The sequence below is a fragment of the Trypanosoma melophagium genome (genome assembly GCF_022059095.1).
Source record: "Trypanosoma melophagium isolate St. Kilda chromosome Unknown ctg27segment0, whole genome shotgun sequence".
In the NCBI taxonomy this organism is placed as follows: domain Eukaryota; phylum Euglenozoa; class Kinetoplastea; order Trypanosomatida; family Trypanosomatidae; genus Trypanosoma; species Trypanosoma melophagium.
Window position 1 is genome coordinate 137765 of NW_027125158.1, and position 21434 is coordinate 159198.

At 40.1% G+C, this 21434-nt stretch overlaps 10 protein-coding genes across 11 annotated transcripts; all 10 read left to right on the forward strand.

Annotated features, from left to right (window-relative positions):
• Positions 1 to 291: 291 nt before the first annotated feature.
• On the forward strand, positions 292 to 1464 carry LSM04_006853 (uncharacterized protein; the record flags this gene model as incomplete). The annotated part of the gene is made up of 1 exon (XM_067333411.1): positions 292 to 1464. The coding sequence occupies one exon, from the start codon at positions 292 to 294 to the stop codon at positions 1462 to 1464; it is 1173 nt and encodes a 390-aa protein (XP_067190532.1).
• Positions 1465 to 1750: 286 nt separating this feature from the next.
• LSM04_002505 (putative 5-3 exonuclease) lies at positions 1751 to 4381 on the forward strand (the record flags this gene model as incomplete). The annotated part of the gene is made up of 1 exon (XM_067333412.1): positions 1751 to 4381. The coding sequence occupies one exon, from the start codon at positions 1751 to 1753 to the stop codon at positions 4379 to 4381; it is 2631 nt and encodes an 876-aa protein (XP_067190436.1).
• A 791-nt stretch (positions 4382 to 5172) lies between these two features.
• On the forward strand, positions 5173 to 7977 carry LSM04_009300 (uncharacterized protein; the record flags this gene model as incomplete). Its single annotated transcript, XM_067333413.1, has 1 exon — positions 5173 to 7977. One exon carries the CDS (start codon positions 5173 to 5175, stop codon positions 7975 to 7977), a length of 2805 nt encoding a protein of 934 aa, XP_067190586.1.
• Positions 7978 to 8376: 399 nt separating this feature from the next.
• On the forward strand, positions 8377 to 9708 carry LSM04_002619 (Oxidoreductase; the record flags this gene model as incomplete). The annotated part of the gene is made up of 1 exon (XM_067333414.1): positions 8377 to 9708. One exon carries the CDS (start codon positions 8377 to 8379, stop codon positions 9706 to 9708), a length of 1332 nt encoding a protein of 443 aa, XP_067190441.1.
• A 256-nt stretch (positions 9709 to 9964) lies between these two features.
• Positions 9965 to 11065, forward strand: LSM04_002327 (Oxidoreductase; the record flags this gene model as incomplete). Its single annotated transcript, XM_067333415.1, has 1 exon — positions 9965 to 11065. The coding sequence occupies one exon, from the start codon at positions 9965 to 9967 to the stop codon at positions 11063 to 11065; it is 1101 nt and encodes a 366-aa protein (XP_067190427.1).
• A 702-nt stretch (positions 11066 to 11767) lies between these two features.
• Positions 11768 to 12145, forward strand: LSM04_000847 (uncharacterized protein; the record flags this gene model as incomplete). Its single annotated transcript, XM_067333416.1, has 1 exon — positions 11768 to 12145. The coding sequence occupies one exon, from the start codon at positions 11768 to 11770 to the stop codon at positions 12143 to 12145; it is 378 nt and encodes a 125-aa protein (XP_067190388.1).
• Positions 12146 to 12488: 343 nt separating this feature from the next.
• On the forward strand, positions 12489 to 13268 carry LSM04_001773 (uncharacterized protein; the record flags this gene model as incomplete). The annotated part of the gene is made up of 1 exon (XM_067333417.1): positions 12489 to 13268. The coding sequence occupies one exon, from the start codon at positions 12489 to 12491 to the stop codon at positions 13266 to 13268; it is 780 nt and encodes a 259-aa protein (XP_067190419.1).
• Positions 13269 to 13735: 467 nt separating this feature from the next.
• LSM04_000256 lies at positions 13736 to 16187 on the forward strand (the record flags this gene model as incomplete). 2 transcript variants are annotated; one of them, XM_067333418.1, is made up of 2 exons in its annotated part: positions 13736 to 15562; positions 15795 to 16187. In XM_067333418.1, the coding sequence occupies 2 exons, from the start codon at positions 13736 to 13738 to the stop codon at positions 16185 to 16187; spliced, it is 2220 nt and encodes a 739-aa protein (XP_067190366.1). The 2 variants fall into 2 exon arrangements, with proteins under 2 accessions (XP_067190366.1, XP_067190367.1); XM_067333419.1 differs by lacking the exon at positions 15795 to 16187 and having other exon boundaries at positions 13736 to 14449; positions 14584 to 14592.
• A 487-nt stretch (positions 16188 to 16674) lies between these two features.
• Positions 16675 to 18270, forward strand: LSM04_002724 (uncharacterized protein; the record flags this gene model as incomplete). The annotated part of the gene is made up of 1 exon (XM_067333420.1): positions 16675 to 18270. The coding sequence occupies one exon, from the start codon at positions 16675 to 16677 to the stop codon at positions 18268 to 18270; it is 1596 nt and encodes a 531-aa protein (XP_067190443.1).
• A 343-nt stretch (positions 18271 to 18613) lies between these two features.
• Positions 18614 to 20407, forward strand: LSM04_008958 (Ribonuclease CAF1; the record flags this gene model as incomplete). The annotated part of the gene is made up of 1 exon (XM_067333422.1): positions 18614 to 20407. The coding sequence occupies one exon, from the start codon at positions 18614 to 18616 to the stop codon at positions 20405 to 20407; it is 1794 nt and encodes a 597-aa protein (XP_067190581.1).
• Between the last annotated feature and the right edge of the window lie 1027 nt (positions 20408 to 21434).

The following is a 21434-nucleotide window of genomic DNA, read 5'->3' on the forward strand; positions in this document are numbered from 1 at the left end:
TGCTTTTATCTGAACTTGGTGATGCTGTCTTGGCTTCTTTTTATTTCTTTTCTCACCCCATTATCATTGAATAGATATGAGTGTTTATTTTGGTTCTTTCTGATTCTTTTCTTTTCTTTTCCCCTTTTTTTTTGTTTATTTCTTCTCCTTTGGGTTGGTAGGGGGTAGTGTACTCGGGGATAAATCGTGGAATAAAAGAAGAAGAACGAAAAAAAATAAAATAAAATAAAAATAATAATAATAATAATAATAATAATAATAATAATAATAATAATAATAATAATAATAATAATGAGTAGCAATGAGTTAACTGGGGCACGAGGAAAATCCCAATCGGTTATTTTTAAAGATGTGAATCCTTTTTTGCAAGAGGACCGTTCTATAGATGAAAATGATGTAATACGTCTGGCCCAGAGATATTATCTCTCTCCTACCGTTGTAAAAGAGGCCAAAGTTGTTTTTGATCATTACTGTGCACTAGAATCAAAACTCCAACTGGAACGTGAACTCATGATGATGATATCACGCTCATCAAGGAGATCTAGAACTTTAATAGATCCCTCTATGCTTGAGAAATTAGGCGTTGGAGCCAGTCCCAGTGAATCTCCAGATACGGTTAAAGCTGAGGATGCATGTATAGCTGCGGAAAAGGTCTCCCAAGCACCTGGAGATGATTCACGGAGTCCAAGAGACAGGAATTATTTCAGCCCAATAGTTTATAAAACTTCTTTGGCTGGTGATGGGGAAAAGTCATCGGCAGCATCATTACCAGTAGAACAGCAAGAACAGCATGAAGAGGGAAAAACAGAGAGAAAATTGGGGGTAGAGGGTTTACAACAATTTTTTCTCGATTTAGGTATGGCCATTTCCTCACTTGAAGTAGCTGATCTAGTACACACACTTAATGATGATCCAATTGATTTTGTTACGCAGCAACGTAGCATTGAGGCAGCGGCTGCCCAGGCGGCTTTAGAAGCTGTCCAGATGAATCCAAATACAGCAAGGAAGGTAAAGTCGCCCCCTCGTACAGCAACCAATAAGAAAAAAGTAAGAGTTGATGGTGAGGAATCTATTTCTAATGACGCATTTGAGAATCCTGATAAGAATTTTGCTTCTTCCTCTATACCTAAGAAGTCATCAAGAGATGGTGTGACCCTCTCACTTTTCCTTTTTATCTTATCCAATATGTTACTAGAGGAGGAGGACAACCCAACTGCAAAAGAGTCTGAGGTATCTGAACTCTTTAGTCTATTGGATGTAGATAAAGATGGCTCAATTTCTTTGAAGGATGTAAGGGCGACAATTGGGCGTTTGGTGAATGAGGGTGTATTGGCGAGTGACTCTGATATTTTGCACTTATGTAATATGACAAATGTTGAACTTGATACGGCACTTATGGAGTGTGATGTGGATGACGATGGCAACGTTACAATGGAAGATTTGTACAACGTTTTACATTCGTAATATATATATATATATATATTGATGGTGTGTAAAATGTGTAGAAAGTTGGTAAATGTACAGACGTTTGAAAAGAGTAAAGTATGCGCATATGTTTAATTCTTTTTTTGTTCTCTTCTTTTGGTACAATTGGGTGGAATAGGATTTGGGAATATCTCAGCTTAGTTTTCAATTCCTTTTCTTTTTTTTTTATTTCTTTTTTTTTTTCTGTATGCATCTCTGAAATGAAATTATTAGAAGAGAATTAGAGTAGTAAACACGAGTACAGAAGAAGAATTTTTAAAGAAAAATGGGAGTTCCTCTGCTTCTTACCTGGCTCAAACGACGTTTCTCCTCATGTTTTTTACCCAGTACCTGTAACCTACAAACAGACTGTCTATATATTGATGTAAATGGATTAGTCTATCAATCTGCTGCCCTTGTGGCTGCAAGTGAGGCTGCAGTAGCGGATATGGACACTGCTATATTGCGTAAACTATTTGATCTTCTTGATGATATTGTTTTGCGTCTCGTGCGTCCACGTTCTCTGGTGTATTTAGCTGTGGATGGTATCTCACCAATGGGGAAATTGGCTCAACAACGTTCTAGACGTCGAAGACGTCGTAGTAATAATAATCATCATTATCATCATCATCATAACGCTGCTGCTGGTGGTGGTGGTGGCAGATCTGTAGAGTGGGATAGTAATAGTATCAGCGTTGGGACACCGTTTATGTCTCGTTTAACAGATGCACTTCACTTTTACTGTGCCAGTCGTGCAGAGCGGATCAACATTGAGCGATTACGTGAATATCAGCGGAGTAGTGGAGAAAAAAGTGATATTTCAATGGATGAAAGTTCTTCTGTGGTGCCTATTTCTTTTCTCGTGGATGATGTCTGGAGACCTGGTGAGGGTGAAAATAAAATTGCCGATGCTATTCGTCGATTTCGTTCTCAACCAAATTATAACCCAAATACTTCTCATGTTATTTGTAGTTCCGATACAGATGTGACAGTGTGTTCTTTAATTCTTCATGAACCACGTATACACGTTCTCCGTTATGAGTATCCTGTAAATAATGATGTAAAATCTGGTTCTGGAAATAGCTGGAAAAATCAAACAGGTGATGCTTGGTCTTGTACTTTTTTCAGTATTCATTTCTTTCGTGAAGAGTTACGATCGAAGCTTCGATTACAGTACAGCAGTGATACAAACTCTGCTGAAGAAATTGCGAAGAAAAGTCAACAATTTGAACGGGCACTTCATGATGTAGTATTTGTACTTCTTTTATTTGGTAATGATTTCCTTCCCTCACTGGGTTGCCGTATAGAAGGAGGATTTCTTGATGGTTTATTAGAACTCCTTGCAACAGACTTTATTTCTCGTGATCGTACTATCATTGATTCACTAACTAATACAATTCAGTTTGATGCCGCACGATACGCATTAGACTCCCTTGCAGAGATGCGGGAGGAGCGTCATGGTGGGGATGGAACCCTCGCTATTAATAGCGGCTCTGAAGGAGTAACTGACTGGGGATTCGCAGATGTGGAATTTCAAAAAAGAAAACAGGCAGAAGAGGAAGAACAGGCCCCACGTTGTTACGCCTACTGGACAATGCTTCAGTGGTCATTGCAGAATAGTGCGGGTGTGGTGGAACACTGGGGGTGTTATTATCCCTATAGTACTGCCCCGCCACTGCATTTATTGCGAAAGTACTGTGGTGTACTCTCCTATGAGGCGTTAATGGAGTTGGCAGAGAAACGTCATCGGGTGGATAAATCCGGGATTGAAACATCTTCAATGAAAGAATCTACTCATGTGGTGCGAGGAAGTGCTGGACCAACAGATGTTTTGGTTCAACTTCTTGTTTTACTTCCTGCTCGAAGTGTCTCACTATTTCCATCAGCTATACGTAATGCGTATGCTGAAATTGAACAGATGGTACTTGCCCCAGTGGAACGTCTGGACTTTGCTGCTATTGAAGCATGGTGTGAAAAGAAACGGCAATTGTTTACAGAAGAGGAAAGAATGCGATTTCGTGCCTATGCATTGTGTGCTGGATCCACTGTACTTGCTGGAGAAACAAAAGGTGAATCTATTCTAGGGAATGAAATGATATTTCTTGCAGATTGGAATGCAGAACGATTTGCAGAGGAACTTAAACGTATGAAAACTGTAAGGCAAATAGAAACCATAACATCCAATCCTGTAAATACTGGTATCACATCCATGACAAATAGTTCAATTGGTTCTTTTACATCGTCTTTTTTCAGTTCACGACCAACACGCAAGACTTCAGCAGCAGCAGCAGCTCTTATTACCACTTCTAATGAAGGCAGTGAACTAAATAATTCTCATCCTAATACTACTGATACAACTAATAAAGGAAGTGAAAATACTATGGAAAATGTATCGACTACGCAAGAAGTAGAAAACCAATCTTTAAATAAGGTTGAAGTGGTAAAAGGGAAGTGTTTTACTGTTTTTGCCGTATCTACTAATGCTTTAGATGATACTTCTATGAGTAAAGGTGCCGGTTACATTACTGGTGATACTTTTGTATGTGGTCAATTCACCAGTCCTCATTTATCACGTCATCCACAGACAATGCTCCCCCGTCTGCGATGGCGTATCGCCTCAAAACCGCTTCTGACTCAATCAAAGTTTGTACCAAATCTTCTATCAGGGTATAATGCACCGCCACTACCTTCCTTATCTAAAAATAATGAGAAACCTGGTACAAAACGTCCTGCATCTGCGCTTGATAAATCAGATAATAGTGATAATGATGATGATAGTGATAACAGTAGCAGAAGCAATAAAGATAAGAAAAACTCTGTCTCTGATCATGTTTTAACTGAGATTGAGAAGAAAAAGGAAGCTGTGTGGCGTCGTCTAGAGGATCTGCAGTCACGTTCACGAGAAACCGAAAATTAGTTTTAAATAAGGAGATGGACATGAACTGCAAGAATTAAAAATTTTTTTAAAAATAGTGACTTACGAAACGATAAAATAAATGGGTTCAGGACGTTTTACCATGCCATTGTTTTTTTTTTTTTATGATGCACTGGTGGAAACCTTTGTATGCTTTTTTTCTTTACATATACGTAAATTTAAGGAGACATACATACCCAGAAATATATATATATATATTAATTTATTTATTTATATTTGTATGGTAACTACAAAGAAATATACTTGTCAAAGCTACAGTAATGGCCAATTTTCTTTGAAAATGATATTTCTCTTTATTTTCCCATTTTTTCTTCTTTTTTTGCTTCTCTTTTTTTCCCATTTTCCACCATATGCTGCTATTTTGTAGCGTCTGCATAGTGCAACAGTACTATTAAGAAGACTCACTATTTGCGTCATTTTTTTTTATATAATCGCTCTGCGTAGTAACAAAAAGTTCTTTTTTTTTTACACAAAACTATTATTATTATTAGTGGTAGTAGTAGTGTCAAAGACTCGTGTGCAATAAAAATTGCACAGCTTTAAGTCTTTCTCTCTCTTTCTGAGTGCGTGTGTGTGTGTGTGTGTGTGTGTGTGTGTTTTTGTGGTAAACTAACCGAGAGAAGGTACTAGAAAGGAGAAATAAAATAAAAGCAATATTTTGTCAATCACCTTGTGTGATACAAATAAATAAATAAATAAAAATATATATATAGACAGATAGATATATTTCGTTCGTTTGTTTCTCTATTGTAGGTGTTGTGTTGTTTCCCAATATGACTTTATACAACATCACTATTCATCCGTTACGGTTGAGTGCTTACTTCTGCCGATTGGGTTCAGTGTATGTCATACTTGTCACGCGTAAGGGAGTGGAGATTGCTTCAAGCCCCGGCGTGTGCGCTGTTCCCGGGGAAGTGGAGTTCAGCACACCAGCCGAACTCGATCGCACGCAAAGTTTTCAAGTCTCCTTCAACTCCCCAAAAGACCGTCGAGTGGTGAACTTTGGTGTGTATGATATGACCAATCGCAAACACACGGCGAAACTCACCGGATTTGAAATCCCACTCGCGGGGATGTGCAGTGTCCTTGCGGAGGAATCCATCTGTGAAAAGAAGGCGGTGTCCTTCCGAATTGCCGGTAGACCCGGTCGTTTGGAGGTCATCTTCCGCATGCACCCCGTCGCCAGTCCGCCCCCGCCGCTGCGAACAGCAAGCACAGCAGCGGCAACTTCATCATCGGCGGCAGCAGCGGGAAGTGGAAGTGGAAATGCGGATATTTCACATAATGGTCGTCTTCCATTTCGTGTGGTGGAGTCTCTCAGCAAGGCGGGTGTACTCCCCAGTGATGTAGATGCTGTAGAGATGGATAGCGACATTGCACAGGAGATTGCCGCCCGTGTGGCGCTTCTCTTTCCTAATGAGGATGAATTACAAGAACGGGTACAGGTGCTGGAGAGGGAGGTGGCACAATTGGAGTACGACGCACAATACGCATCAAAGGATAAGGTAGCCACTGGTTCAGCAGCTGCAAATGCACTTCGAGATGAGGCTCAATATTGGCAGAAAATGGTGGATAAAATTGATGCAAAGTCGGCGCATGAAGCAGGTATTGCCCCTAATATACCGTTGGCACCAAAGGCATCCTCCACACAGCAATCTGCCTTAATAGCAGAGATGGAAGATCAGTTATCTGCAGCTCAGGGAAAGTTAAGTAATCTGGAGTCATTGCAGAACCACCGGGATGTATCCAACGAAGTTATTTCCATTCTTGACGAGATTGAACATATTGAGGCCGTTCTGGTGGAGCTTAAGCGAGGACAAGAGCAAACAAAATCCCAAACTGTCGCTGAGGAGAAGGCCACCTATGTGGATCAGTGGGATCGACTTGCAGAGGAACTGTACGACAAAGAGTCTATGGTGGAACAACTTCAGCGCACTATTCTCGCCCTTAACCGTCTACAATTTGAGCCTTATCCTGCCGGTATTGAGGCAGGATTTGCGGAGGAGGCACCGAAGGAACTTCCATTCGTACGTGATAATAAAAGACGATTGTCAAATATCCAACCAATAAACATGAGTGCTACTACAGGTACTCCAGCACCAAAAACACCCGCCAAAGCACAAGCTGGTGGTGGTACTCAAACCGTAAATCTTTTGGATGATCTCTTTGGTTCTGCAGCAGAACCAGCACTAGCACCAGCAGCAACCTCATCAGAGAAGGCACAACCACCAAACGAAACAGCAATAAACAATATAAATTCCACTCTGCCGATGATACAAGACACACCACTGGAGGCTATACCTCCACCAGCGGCTGCTGTAGTTCCTGTATGGGCACAACAACAGCAACAACAATCCCAGCCTGTATCACCCTCTCAGACGGCAGCAACAACACCACCACCACCACCACCACCAGCAACAGGGTCGCCAACAGGAATGGGAACAACTCCGAATGTGGATATGAAAGATAGTGGCCAAATTAATGTTTCACAAAATCAGGAAAAGCATACAGAACTCCCTCAGACAACTGTTGACACGGCATCATTGCAGAGGCCAGATAGCTTAACTGGTACTCATAACTCTGTCGCATCTGTGCCTCCAGACCCACCAGTAACCCCATCGTCGACTGTATCACCTGAACATCGAACTTTCCCACAGGCTTCATCCCCAATAGGCCAAGAAGCACCCCCCTTACAAAACGTACAACAACAACAGGGAGAGGAACGGGAACGGGAACAAAAAGAAAAACAAGAACGAGAATCTGCTGTGCAACCAACACAGCCTCAGCAAGGACCAGCTGTAGCTCAACAGCAACAACAGCAACAGTACCCGCAACCCCTGTATGCTTCACCAAATACTTCAGCGCAGCAAATGAAGACTCAACCAACACAGCCTCAGCAAGGACTAGCTGTAGCTCAACAGCAACAGTACCCGCAACCCCTGTATGCTTCACCAAATACTTCAGCGCAGCAAATGAAGACTCAACCAACACAGCCTCAGCAAGGACTAGCTGTAGCTCAACAGCAACAGTACCCGCAACCCCTGTATGCTTCACCAAATACTTCAGCGCAGCAAATGAAGACTCAACCAACACAGCCTCAGCAAGGACCAGCTGTAGCTCCATCGCAACCGCAACAACAACAACAACAGCAACCATCATCGGAGCCACCTGTTCCTCCTTTTGTCCGTCGTCCACTCTCTTTAGAGGAGGTTCCATTTACCGCATTTTTCAACGTCCCTCTTATGGGACGTGCCTGCCCTTTGGATATATATCTCGATGGAAAGACCCCTACACGTGGAACGGAGTTAACTATTCTTAATAATTGTGAGTTTGATGTGATTATAGGCGGCGTAGAGCTCAAGCAAGAAGATATGTTTTCTTCTTCTGATAGTGCACGAACTGTGCCGACACGTCGTTGGCCACAGCAGTTCCGTGTGGCCGGTGGTGGGGGTCGTGCGAACTGCGTTATTGCAATGCACCCAAGCTTACCCAGGGCTTCTTCTTTGTTTATGCTGGTGATTGTATATGTGTTGTCCAATGGGCGCTATACACCTTATGCGGCCCGATTTCCCGTGTAGGAAAACAGAGCAATATGAAAATTATTTTGTTAGTGTTTGAGTTATTTTACTCTAAATTTAGAAAAAATGTGTCTAAGGAAATTATATCCCTTCTCTTTTACTGAATATCAAAATACCTCCCTCGTTGAGTGGTTTCCAAATACTCACTACCTATTTCTTTCGTTTTCTTTTATTACTTTATGCTTGTTTTTGCTTCTTCGAAGGATATCCTCGTCATTGCAATCATTCTAAATGTATCTGGTATTTGTTATGGAAGTACTCACTATCTCCCTACTTTCTTTTCTTAATCACCCTTCACATCTTTCATTTTTTTAAATCTTTTACTATTGGTTTAATACACACGGTGGGTGAGGGGGTGTTTTTATTTATTTTTTTTCTTTATTAGAGCATAATCATAGCATGACATCCGTGCCAAAGACTCATCTACGTGTTGGTGTGTTGGGTGCTGCAAAGGTACTTCGAAAGACATGGGTTGCTATTCATGATGCAGGACATGAAATGAGTATAGTGGGTTGTCGTGATGTATCACGAGCACAAAAGTTTGTGGATGAATTATCTGAATTAGTACCGTTTGTAAACAAACCTATCGTTGGTAGCTATGAGGATGTTGTAACATCATCAAATGTTGATATTGTATACATTCCAATTCCGGCAGCGACACGAAACAAATGGGTCCTACAATGCGCAAAGCATGGTAAACACGTGGTATGTGAAAAACCTGCAGCTGCATCCTCTCAAGAGCTTGAAGATTGGCTTAAATGTCTCGCCGCAAAAAGACTTTTGTTTATAGATGGTACTATGCTCTCTCATGGAAAACGTGTCCATGATGTTCGTCTCGCTATTGAAGAGATTGGAGGATTGCGTCGAATGGAAGCGCATTTTAGCTTTCCCGCTTCGAATGATTTTATACAAAATGATATTAGATTGGATCCTGCACTAGAACCTATGGGAGCTCTTGGAGACCTTGGATGGTATTGTGTGCGCTACTTTCTTCACATGGTAGATTTTGCTCTTCCGAGTGTGGCGATGGGACGTGTGGTACAGCGTAGTGGACCTAAATGTGGTATTTCCGCCTTCTCTGGTGATCTTCTCTTTACTGTAGATGGTAATCCTGTGTGGGCGTCATTTTTCTGTTCATTCCATGCAGCACATGAGCAACTTGTACGTCTTTATGGTGATAATGGTATTATCACAATTCATGGTGCCATTAATCCCACAGATGCGGAGGTGCCTACATTCGCTATAGTGCGTGGCAGTCTTTCATGGTGTGAAGGTGTGCCGACATTTCAGCGAACCGTAATTCCCCGCCGCTCTGCGGAGGATAGTGAATTTCAAATGGTGCAATTATGGCGAAATGTCGCCCAGGCGCTACTCCGCGGCGACCCACCGGCGGTGGTGCCGGAGAAAAGTGGACCGTGGGCCCGCAGTGCGTGGGTGACGCAGTGTGTCTGCGATGCCCTTATGCAATCTGCACAGAGTAGTGCGGCACGAGCAACAACAGCAGCAGTTGGAGTTGGAGTTGGAGTTGTTGCTAATGTTGAGACGGAAAGTGAGAAGGGAGAGAGCGCCATGAATGTGAAGGCGGAACCAGGAGTACGACCAATAACAACAACAGCAACAACATTGGCAACGACGGTGGGAAGGCAAGAAGCACCAATATCAGTAATGCCAATGCCACAAATACCGGCATTCGTAGCAAACAAAACGATGACCACAGATATGGAGGTATGAGTGTTTCATTGTTATATTTACGCCTATAATTATAATACATATGTACTTTTAGATATCTTGATCTGAGAGAGGGAGAGAGAGAGAGGTTTAACAGAAAAAAAAAGAAGGAAATATTCACGTATCAGTATGGACATAATTTTGATACCTTGTTTTGGTTTTTTGGTTTGCTCATTCTGTATAGTCTTCTTTAACTAAAGTTCAAACACGCAATAATATCATAAAAGGAAGTTTTACTTCACTATTTGAGTAATAATAAATGTCTCATCCTATCCGTGTTGGTCTCCTCGGTACTTCTGTTATCGCCCGGAAGGTGTGGGCAGCCATTCAAGCTGCTGGTCTTGATGTCTCCGCAGTGGGAAGCCGAAATCCAAAAAATGCTGAGACCTTTGTGCAAGAATGCTGTTATCAACTCAATATTGATGATTACCAAAAACCACAGTTATGCACTTATGATGAACTGGTGACCTCTGAAGATGTAGACGTTATTTATATCTCCATTCCTGTAATGGAACGCCCAACGTGGGTAATGAAATGTGCGCAGAATGGAAAGCATGTAGTTGGGGAAAATCCCCCGGCTGAAAATGCTGAGGTTCTCCAAGGTTGGTTAGATCAGCTAAGATTGAAGAAACTTTTATATATGGATGGTACTATGTTCTCTCATGGACCTTGGTTAAGGAAACTATTGGAAATAGTCCCACGTTGTGGAACAATACGACGCCTGACAGCAACCCTTTCATGGTGTGCAGATGAGGAAACACAAAAAACAAATATTCGGTTCAATCCCGCATTAGAAAATCTTGGAGCTCTTGGTGATTGTGGATGGTACTGTGTACGGGCCATGTTACACATTATGCAGTTTCATATGCCAATATCGGCGGTTGGACGTATTTTGGAAACAAATGATAAAGGCGCTATAGTGGCTTTCTCAGGTGAACTTACATTTAAGCTTGATGATGAAAATCTTACAGGATTCTTTTACTGTGCCTTGAACAGTGCTCCACAGGCGGAGCTAACTATATCTGGTACAACAGGTATTATTGAATCCCCAAATATTTACAATCCCATCACAACACCACCTGGGTGTGCTAGCTTTAAATTTGTTGAGGCATTTACGAAAGCATCTGGCACAAAACTGACTGTAAAACGTGATGAACATATCATTGAAGTACCTGAGGAAAATGGGTACGTTCAGGAGGTTGAGATGTGGCGCGATGTTGCTGCTTCTCTCTCTTATGATACGGAAGGGAGACTTGTGGCATCTCCTGAGGCCATGCAAAAGTGGGTTCGTATGGCGTGGATGACACAGTTCATTTTGGACAAACTCGTAGAGTCAGCTAGAATGCAATCCGCATCATGATTTCTGACATAAGGGTGGGGGAAAAAAGGGAAAAGAATATATATATATATATATTCTTTTTCTTTTCGTTCGCATATTTGGTTTTGATTTCTCCATTCTGATTTATTATTATTATTATTATTATTATTATTATTATTATTATTATTATTATTATTATTATTATTATTATTATTATTATTATTATTATTATTAAGAGAGGTAGTGAGGAGGAGTCGAAGGTGATGTGAGAGAAAAACGCATTTAGAATTGCCACATCATCTTCGTTCCGTGATATTTGGTGGGTTTTGTCTTTTTTTTACTCTTATATGTTTTCTTGATGTTTGACAACAAGCTGTTTTTATCGAAAGTGATAACGTAGTTGGGATGGAAAAAGGGGTATGGAGTGAAAATAAAACGGGACAACTTACCTGTTAGATAATCAGTTTGTATCCTTCTGGGTAGTTGAATTCTCTTGTTAGCTTTTTTCTTTTATTTCTCTTCGTAGTACATCACTCCTCAAAAATATTGAGTGGTAAAAACCTGTATATGATGATGTGAATAAAGAAGGATTTCCCGTTTACTTTTAGTTTATGTCCCTCTACTTCTATTTATTTTCTTTCTTTCTTAAATAAAATACAGACGCATTTTTATTGTAGTGTACTCTTACTAGTTGTATTTATGCTTTATTAAGTGTATAGATTGGTATATTGTCTAATCGTTAACATGCCAACTAAACGAGTTGTGGTAAATCTATCCGAGAAGTATGATGATATACGTATTCCTCGATCCCTGGTTCCATCTGAGAACAATAATTTGTATACAGAACAGGTTATTCTCTACATATCGCCTCCTCTTGTAGAAGATACCTCACAATGGGATATGCAGCCTGATAATACGAACAATAGAAAAACGAAAAATATGAAAGAGGATGATATTATTTCTCCTATTACTGCTGCTGCTGCTGCTGGGAGATTCTCTTCGTGGCGGCCGGCACCGTTATTGGGGGAAGAGGACACAGCGAGAGCGTCACTTTCGTGTATGGTGAAGCCTCCACGTAGTCCCATTATGCGTGGAAGACTCTCGTATTCACCGAATAGTTAGATACAGATGCTCCTTATTATTCTTTTACCGAAATGGTTACCTTGTTTATTTGTTTGTTTGTTTTTGCTTGATTTGCTCTATATTTTTGCTGATGTCAAATTATATATATATATATATATATATATATATATATATATATATATATATCCCCAAACACACACGTATACACACTTACACATTTACCATCTCATTCGCTTGTATTTCCTATTTGTAAGCATACACCTGCGGTAATAGAGAAGGAATAAATAATAATAATAATAATAATAATAATAATAATAATAATAATAATAATAATAATAAATAATAAATAAATAAAGGAAGGGGGTAATAGGAGTATAGGTGAATGGAAGAGCATCCAGTAGCCACCAGTTCGCAGCCCACTGCCGCGGCGGTGTTACTTCGCGAAGAAAATGACACCACCGCAGGATTTGTGCCTGTTCGCTTTACTGGTAATATCACCGTGCGTGAACTGGCGGAGGAGTATTGTATTACCAGTCTGTTGGAGTGTGATTCAACAGGATGTGTTCAGCCAAGAGCCGTCGCCTTAGACTCACCACTAGACATTTTACACAGTGGAAAGTATTACATCCCTAGACGTGATGTGAAACAGTTTTGCCGCTCTCCTCGAGTGACGTTTCGGGGGAAGATCATAGTAGAAGAGTTTGATGCTGATCATGTGGTGGCTGGAAGAGAAAGTAATGAGAATTGTCCTCATTCAACAGCCATACTACCAGCCGCTGCAGAAACAGCAGCAACAACAACATTAATGTCAAGTGATTCTGTGGAAAAAACAAAAATGACAACGACACGGAAACGCCGTGAGCGGGATGATGATATAGAAAATGGAGAAGAAAAAGATAAGGATGGTGATGATAAGGTTGAAACCATTAGTGCGAATACACATATGTTTGCTCCTTTTGTGGGTGATCTCTATGATGATGGAAATGAGCGACTAATTCAGCTCAAAGATGCCAAACGGCTGTGTGAAAACGTAGAGAGTGATGAGGCTGAGTTCAGGGCTCGACACGATAGGGCGAAAAGAATTTTAGAAGAAGCGAAACAATTGCTTCAATCCCTTTCTAATGCTGGCAATGCCTCTGTTGAAGATGATCCAACTCTATAAATACTTCTTCTTTTTTTTTTCTCCTTTTACTTTGAAAGGGAGTAGACATCAACACAAGCGTCTATGGTTTTACATTCTCTTAAGAAATGTTTTGAACTTCTATTCGTTATTGACGTCTAGTTGTTGTTTAAAAGGGGTCAATTCCTTTTTATTCTCGCTTCTTGGTAATGTAATGATGAAAGAGTCGCCATAAATCTTGTTTTTGTTTGATTTGTATCATAGAATAGAGTTCTCTGATCTATTATTAGGTAAACAGGGAGATGTTTATCACTTGTGTAAACTTGTTTTTTCTTTTTTTTTTTCTTTGGTGCTACTTTGTTTTTCTATTATTCTATTTGCATTCTCTAATGGAATCTCTGGGTGGGGGAAAGGGTGCTTGTTCATTTATTTATTTATTTCTCTGTTTGTGTTTTATTTATCTTTTTCTATTTCGTCCCATTCTGAGTATATACTAACGGAAGTAGACGATGGATATTCTCTCCTCTTCCAAGCTTATTTACTCGCGCTATAGTGAGTGTGTTACCCTCCTACATCCAGCATCATCAATATTATCATTAACAACAACAACAGCGGCAGCACAAAGAAAAACAGAACGCGTATCAACAAGGAAGAAGAGAGATGTAAACTCCCACGAGACAAATAGAGACGATATTGCTTTTCTTTCTTCGGTGCAGACACCATCAGAGGTGTGTTTGGCACTCGCATGTGTGGCTCGTCCTCGTCATTGTGATAATAATAATATGACGATGAATGGGGATAATAGAATGTTAGTGTTTGTACCGTATGATATTCCACGAGATGAGATATTTGTAGAAATGCCTCTTTCTGCGTTTAAGGAGGCAAGAGATCCTACACGAGGGCGCGGTCTGCAGTTGATGGTATTAAATGAGTATTCCCTGTTGTGTTTTCGCCCCAAGGATGGACTTCCACCGCGTAAAGGGTTATTTATTACATTTCGCACAGCAAGAGTCCAACAGCTTTTTCGCGAAGTCGTTGATGATTTGATTTGTAATGATGATGAGGATGATAATTATCATCATCATAATAGTTTGGTATTTAATACATCTGTCCCTGTAAAGCGTCTGAATCGAATCGTACAAACAAGAGAAGATAAGAAGATAAGAATAGGAACAACACCTACGTCTGGGGCAATTGTACCTCGTGGCTCTACATATGCGATCGTTCAAAAAAGAGCATGGCAAAAAGAAGAAGAAAAAGAAAACGAAAAAGAATTTGAAGAAGGTGGTGGGGCAATGTCTCTTATCAATAATCTTTTGAGGGATCGTGATAGACGACGAGAGGCCTACATGGCGAGTATAGGTAAACCCACACGTCAAGAGTCATATTTAACAGGCGTAACACCATCAACATCTTTTAATAAAGAACACGCTGACAATATCGAAGTTAGTGAATGGGCCCAGCAACATCAAAAAGTAAACCCAACAGCATGGAAGGTACTTGCCGGTGCTGCAGAATCTCAAATGATGTCGGAAAGCCAATCAGAAAACGATCGTAAGAGTCTGATCAATCATCCTCATACCTCCCATAACTCAAATGTAGTTTTATCTCAATATAATGTACCCACTCTTAAAGCGCGGGGGGAACTCCTTCACGAGATACGATCTGCGATGGAATTGGTTGATAAAATGAATGAAGCACAGGGACACGATAGCGTTAGTTTGCTGGGATCAACGCGGGAGTTTATTCGCCAACATCAGGAGGATCTCTGGCGACTGGAGCGGGGAGAAAATGTACGGCATCATTCGCCTCCACTATTTAACTCTAATTACATGAATGATACCCTTTCACCAGTAGCGGCAACGCTCTTACAGCAAGAACAGCCACAACAGCAACAACTACAAGAAAAAGAAGAAGAACAAAAAAAAGAGCAAAGAGTATCCGTCAGCGAAGTGTCCAAGGAGATCATACGTCCAAGGACACCACCGCTGGCATCACAGACATTTAATAGCATGATTCCCAAACAAGAGCAAAAGCAAACGGTATTAGAAACAATACGTACGATGCAAGATGTTAAAACGACTACTATACCGCTAATGACGTCCGAGTCTTCTCCCCCCAGTAGATGCCCTGTAGATCCTATTGTGTCTCTTCAAGAGTCACAAGTAAAATTGCAGAAGGAACTGCAAGTTGCACGTGAAACCGAATCACGCATTTTGTCTACATTGCATAAAGTACCACCAAAGATAATAGGCAACAAACTTGTGTTTGGTAATATCCCAAAGACTTCTACGCATCTCCAACTCTCACCTAACACAACAGCAAAAGAAAAGAGTGTTGGTAATTAGAATGGAAATGTAGCTTCTTTCACTTCAGTAGCTAGTGAGATACCTTCATCGGTGCAGCCGAAAAGGAATAACAAAGATGCTTCTGGTGTAACTTCCGAAGAGCCAATTCTGAAAGAGGTAAAAAAAAAAAAAAGAAGAATCCCCACGTTGTGGTGAGGGTTGGAAAACTGTGCGTGATTCAGCGAGTGGTAAAAATTACTTTGTTCATACCGTAACGAAGCGTAACACGTGGAATATTTCAGATACCTTTAAGCCTAATCCTCATGAGCAGCAAAAGCAAGAGAAATATAGACATGAGGAAAAAGATAGTGAGAAGAAGGTAACGAAATGTGGCACTGCTTGGCGTGCCGTATCGGATCCAAATACTGGTCGTACCTATTATGTGAATAAGACAACTAAATCGACAAAATGGAAAGTGGGGGATACCTTTGAAGAGGAAAGGCGTCCATCTATCGCTGATAACCAAATCAGAGAGAAGCAGAGACCGAATAAAACCTCATCAAGTGTATGGGGAGAGCGACAAGATCCCGCTACGGGGAAAGTGTATTATTATAACAAGCAGACAAAGCAAACAACGTGGAAGAGGTCAGATACTGACTTGGATGCAGTGTAATCAATAGAAGAAATATTAAACATTTAGGGGTTATCCTCAATGTTTTATTTCTCTGTCTCTCCCTTTCTCTATTACCGAAATTGTGTGTTCCATAATGAAGGAAAAACAAAGATCTTAACTAAAGTCGTCCGCTTGGACTCGCTGTCTTTTTTTTTCTTTCTTTCTTTTACACACTCATACATACATATATGTGTTTCCATTTTTCTTTTGTATTTTATTCTTTTTGGTGTTCTTATTTTTTATGTTTGCCTTTCAAACACCGACCATCACCACCAACAGCAGCAGCAACACACAAATACACACACTTGTTTGTATATGAAGCACGGAAAGAGTTGAAGTATAGTACTGAGTAAAATAGAGAGATAAAGGTATGGAGTCTCGCTTTGTAGTATTTTAAATTGGATTACTACTATTATTCTTCTACTGATTATTATCACGGTAATTCTTCCTGTGATTTTATTTTTCCCAGTTGCATAGTATAGTAGAGATGGATATTCTGCGTAAAACCTTGGTGGTGCATCTTTCGCGTGTTCCGATAACTATTAGTGATGATGCCACAAACTTGGTGCATTCCTGGCAATCTTTGCAATTTCGACTCACCATAACATTCCCTAATGAAAATGGTGAACACTCTCGTGATGGTGGTGCACTTATGGCAAGAATGGGGGAAAGTGATTTTGCTTGTATGTGGCATAAACTCTTTCATACTGTGCGTATTATACCTGTCGTGGTCCAATCTCAGTCTTTGCTACTGTCACATGAGGATAAAGGGACATCGATACAATGGCAACACGAACAACAACAACAACATGAAGAAAAAGAAAAAGAAGGCGAAAGAGAAAAACATAAAAGATTAAGGAAACATAAAGAGGAGGAAGAAGAAGAGGATGGTTCTAGAGGTGAAAACTTCTTTTCCTTTGGTGCTCCACCTTTCTGGAGCAATCCATATCCCAATGACAGAAATAGTGTTTCTTCACCCTCTTCCTCCTCTGGATTAACCGTTGTAGCTGGAAAGGCTCTTAGAGTGATGGAGGAACCCGATAGTAATATTATTATGCCAGAAGCTACGTCATCTAGCTCTAGTGATCATTCTACCGATTTAAAGAAAACGATTCCTAGTTGTATAACTTCTGTGTATAACTTTAATCATACCCTACCAGATTTGGAGGATTACAATGATTATGTTACTATCGGTTATGTAATATTACTTCCTCTTATAAGTGAAAAAGAATACCCTAATGAAAGAGAAAAGGATAACAAAAATAAGAAGGATAGTATAATTTTTCGTGGATTACTCACATCAGAAGAACGGGCAACTATCTGGTATAGACCATCTTCTAGAGTATTGGGGACTTGTTATTATCGAATGTCAGTGGGTCGAGTTTTACGGTGTACCTCTGTAGCACGACATACAGCACATCTCTGTGTTTTAGTAAGTGTTAACGTAAGGAATATTTTTTCTGTTCCTATTTGTGTGCAAAAAGCATCTTTTGATATATTTTCTACTTGGATTGGGGATACTCTAGGTAGTTTGTCGAGTGTTCCTTTGTGTTCTGAAGAGCGGGCAGCCCCACGAGGAGCAGACTTGAAAATACTGGAATTACTACGTCAAGCAGTAACAGTAACCCCTATAGTAGTGGATGGTTTCTTTATTCCTGTACTTTTGGGACCTGGGGAATCTGTAGGTTTTCAATTTTCTATTCGAGTTCAACCTCATATGTGTTATTTACTTGAATCACAATCACTTTTAGAATTATATGGGAAGTTTGTAAAGAGTCCTCCAAAGGAAGTGCCAGAATCTGATACCAAAGGTTCCTCTTCAAAACGATCTCTTACCAGTATCTCTTCCCCTTCTCAATCAATTGCAGCAACTACAAGAGTTACTCCATCCGAGAGGGTTTCTCGGGATGAACTCCTTCAGGTTTTATCATGGAGTTTTACTTCCCATGTGTATGTCTATTACAACATCATGTCTTCTAGAAAAGATGAATATTATTCTTCATCAAAGCGAGGGGGTAGAAGTGAGACTCAATCTGGCCTTCACCTCCGTCACCCTGTGCGTTGGTCTATGCTTTTACCATAATGATATGTTTTGGTTGTTTGTATTTATTTATGTGAGAATTTGCAAAAATATATGATATTCAAGACGAATTTTTACTTCTTTTTTTTTTTGTTTTTGTTTTTCTCTGCATATTTCTTTGTTTTCTATTGGTGGAAGACAAAATGCATATATATATATATATATGAACGATAATTCTTTTCTTTTTTCTTTGGTTTTTTAAAAGATTTTTTTTAGGAAACTAAAGGAAAGAAAGGGGGAAAAGATTCGACAAGAGGTCTTATTTTGTTCCATTATCTAGATTTTTAATTTCATTAAATAAATTAGAATTGGTTAACATAATTAATTGATTCTTTATATTTTAAAAATGCAGGTTACTCGAGATAATTTTCCTGCAATATTTCCAAAGTTTTTGGAGCTGTTGCAAACCTGCGATTTTTACTCCTTTGATGAGGAAATGACAGGCATTAACACACCTGAGTTACCAGAAAGTATGACCGATTCACCTGAAGAGAGTTACCGAGCCAAACGCACTGTAGCTAGTCGGTATAATATTATTCAAGTTGGAATATGTCTTTTCCACAAGGATGAAAAGAATAGTAATTCTACACCTGTTCACTATATTGCTTATCCTTTTAATTTTATTCTCTTTCCTAATCACTCAGATGACTTTACAATTGAAGAGAGGTCAAGAGATGTAGTATTAAGCCCTTCTTCACTTGCATTTCTTCGTCGGCAAGAGATGAACTTTCAGTCATGGGTCTATCATGGTATAGCATATTGTGATAAAGTACAGGAAGAAGCATTAAGAAAAAAACACCAGGAAAGGTATCAAGAAATATCTCAAGATAATAATAATAAGGCTCATGGTATAGATATTATGAGTGAAGAAGAGAAAAAATGGTTTGAAAACGCAGTTTCTATGGTTCGTACTTTTTCTGATCGAGTACAAATTACATTAGATCGAGCAAAAGAAAAACATAAAGATTTTTCAATGAGTAGAATAGAAGTTGCTGCTACAATGGATCTTTTAGAATCCAGTGGACGAGAAATTTTTCTTACACCTGTACGAAGTAAAACTGTTCGTGAATATTTCAAACAATATGTTGAAAAAACTTTTAAGAATGTTTTACTTTCATTTAGGCGACAAGGTTCATCATATACCGCTACTGTTCGGGCTATATTTCCTGAGGAACGTGCCCGTCAAGAAAAAAAAGAAGAAGATTTAAAAAAACGTGAATTAACAGATATGTTAGGTTTTCGTTTAGTTTTTAAAGCTCTTGTAGAAAGTAAAAAACCATGCGTCGGTCATAATTGTTTTGCAGATATTCTTTTCTTATTCGCATCTTTAGATGGTTCATTACCTGATACTTTAACAGAATTTAAAGAACGTTTGGGAGAAACGTTTCCTACTATTTTTGATACTCGGTATATTGCAAGTCGTCAAGATTATTTTCCTGTGGGAAGGTTTGGATTTCGTTACTTGGGTGGTTTCTTTGAAGAGTATGGATTTAACTCTGCCAATATACATATAACACTTCCTTTGGGATTTGAGTCATATGATGTTATGACGACTGAAAGAGGAGGAGGAGGAGGAGGAGGAGGAATAGGAAAAGGGGAACGAAATAGTAGTAATGGTAGTTTAACGCATGAAGCGGGATATGACGCTTTATTAACAGGTACATTATTACTTAATCTACTTGCAGAAATGGGGGGATATGATGTGGCAACAGCTCCCAAAAATGTAATAAATCGTATGGCTTTGTTTCGTTCACTCTATGCATTGCGTCTTGATGATTTAAAAGAAGATGAATACCTTCCTGAAAGTGGAGTTTTAGAGCTTCGACATGAAAAAACTGTCAAGGTTCATCATATTGAGTCCTGTTTTTTGACATTATCGTTTCAGAATGTTTCACTTCACACAATTGACGAAACCCGAACGTTGGCAATACTTCCATCTTCATGGCCAAAGTCCTCTGCTTTGGTTGGAGAAAATAAAGATGCTAAATGGCTTTCTACATTCATCACATCACGTTTTCCACAGTATTTTGAAGCATCATTGTACGACCCTGCCAAAAACAGAACGGGAGTCGGAAGCGGCCCGTTTCGCGCGACACCCCCGGCGCTGACGCGGATGGCTGTGAGATCCCTCTTTCGGTGAAGCCGGCAACCCCCGCTCGTTCGTTTTCATTTTTTCTTTCGAGGGAAAGGAGGAGGAAAAAAATAGGGAAAAGAAAGGGCGGAGGGGCGGGTCCGGTTTTTTTTTTTTTTTCGTTTGTTTTCTTTTGTTTTTTTGTTTTTTTCAACCCGCGCCACCTGAAAAAGACCCTCCCCCATCTCGGGAGAAGGGCGGCAACCACGAGAACAGAAAAAAAAAGAAAACAGAGTGGGTGGGGACGCCCGATGCTTTTTATTTTTTAAGCGCTAGCTTGGTGGCGACCGTTGCCGTTTCTTTGTTGTTGTTTTTTTTTCCGCGTTTGCGTTGGGTGGGGATGGATGGCGGGCCCCTCGCTTTTGAATCTTCTAAACGTTTTCCTCTCTTTCTTTTTTTTGTTCTTATAAATTTTCAAGTCTGGGAAAACGAAAAAACCCTGCTCCCGGCGGGGCTCGAACCCGCGATATTCGGTTCATAAGACCAACGTCCTAACCAACTAGACCACGGGAGCGCTCACTGGATTCCCAATATTGAAATATAATAAGTATAATAAAAATAAATAATATATTTTTATTAAAAATAAAAAAAAATACAAAGAAAACAAAATAATTAAAAAGAAAGGGTATTCGCTGGTCCTATAGTGTAGTGGTTATCACTTCGGACTTTGAATCCGAAAACCCAGGTTCGAATCCTGGTAGGACCAGTTTTCTTTTCTCCCTCTTAATCGCCAACGTTCACCGCTGATATAAAACCTTCCAACCATAGGCGTGGGTGATCTAGTGGTTATGATGTCTGCTTTACACGCAGAAAGTCGCGGGTTCGAACCCCGCCCCGCGTAAGCTTTTTCCGCTCTGTTTTTTTTTGTCTTCTACTTTTTCTAAAATTAATAAATGTTATGATGGACTTCAACGGCCCTTCTAGCTCAGTCGGTAGAGCGCACGGCTCTTAACCGTGTGGTCGTGGGTTCGAGCCCCACGGAGGGTGCTTTTTCCCTGCCCCGCCTCAATGTCCCCGCTCCCGCACGCCTTGGCTA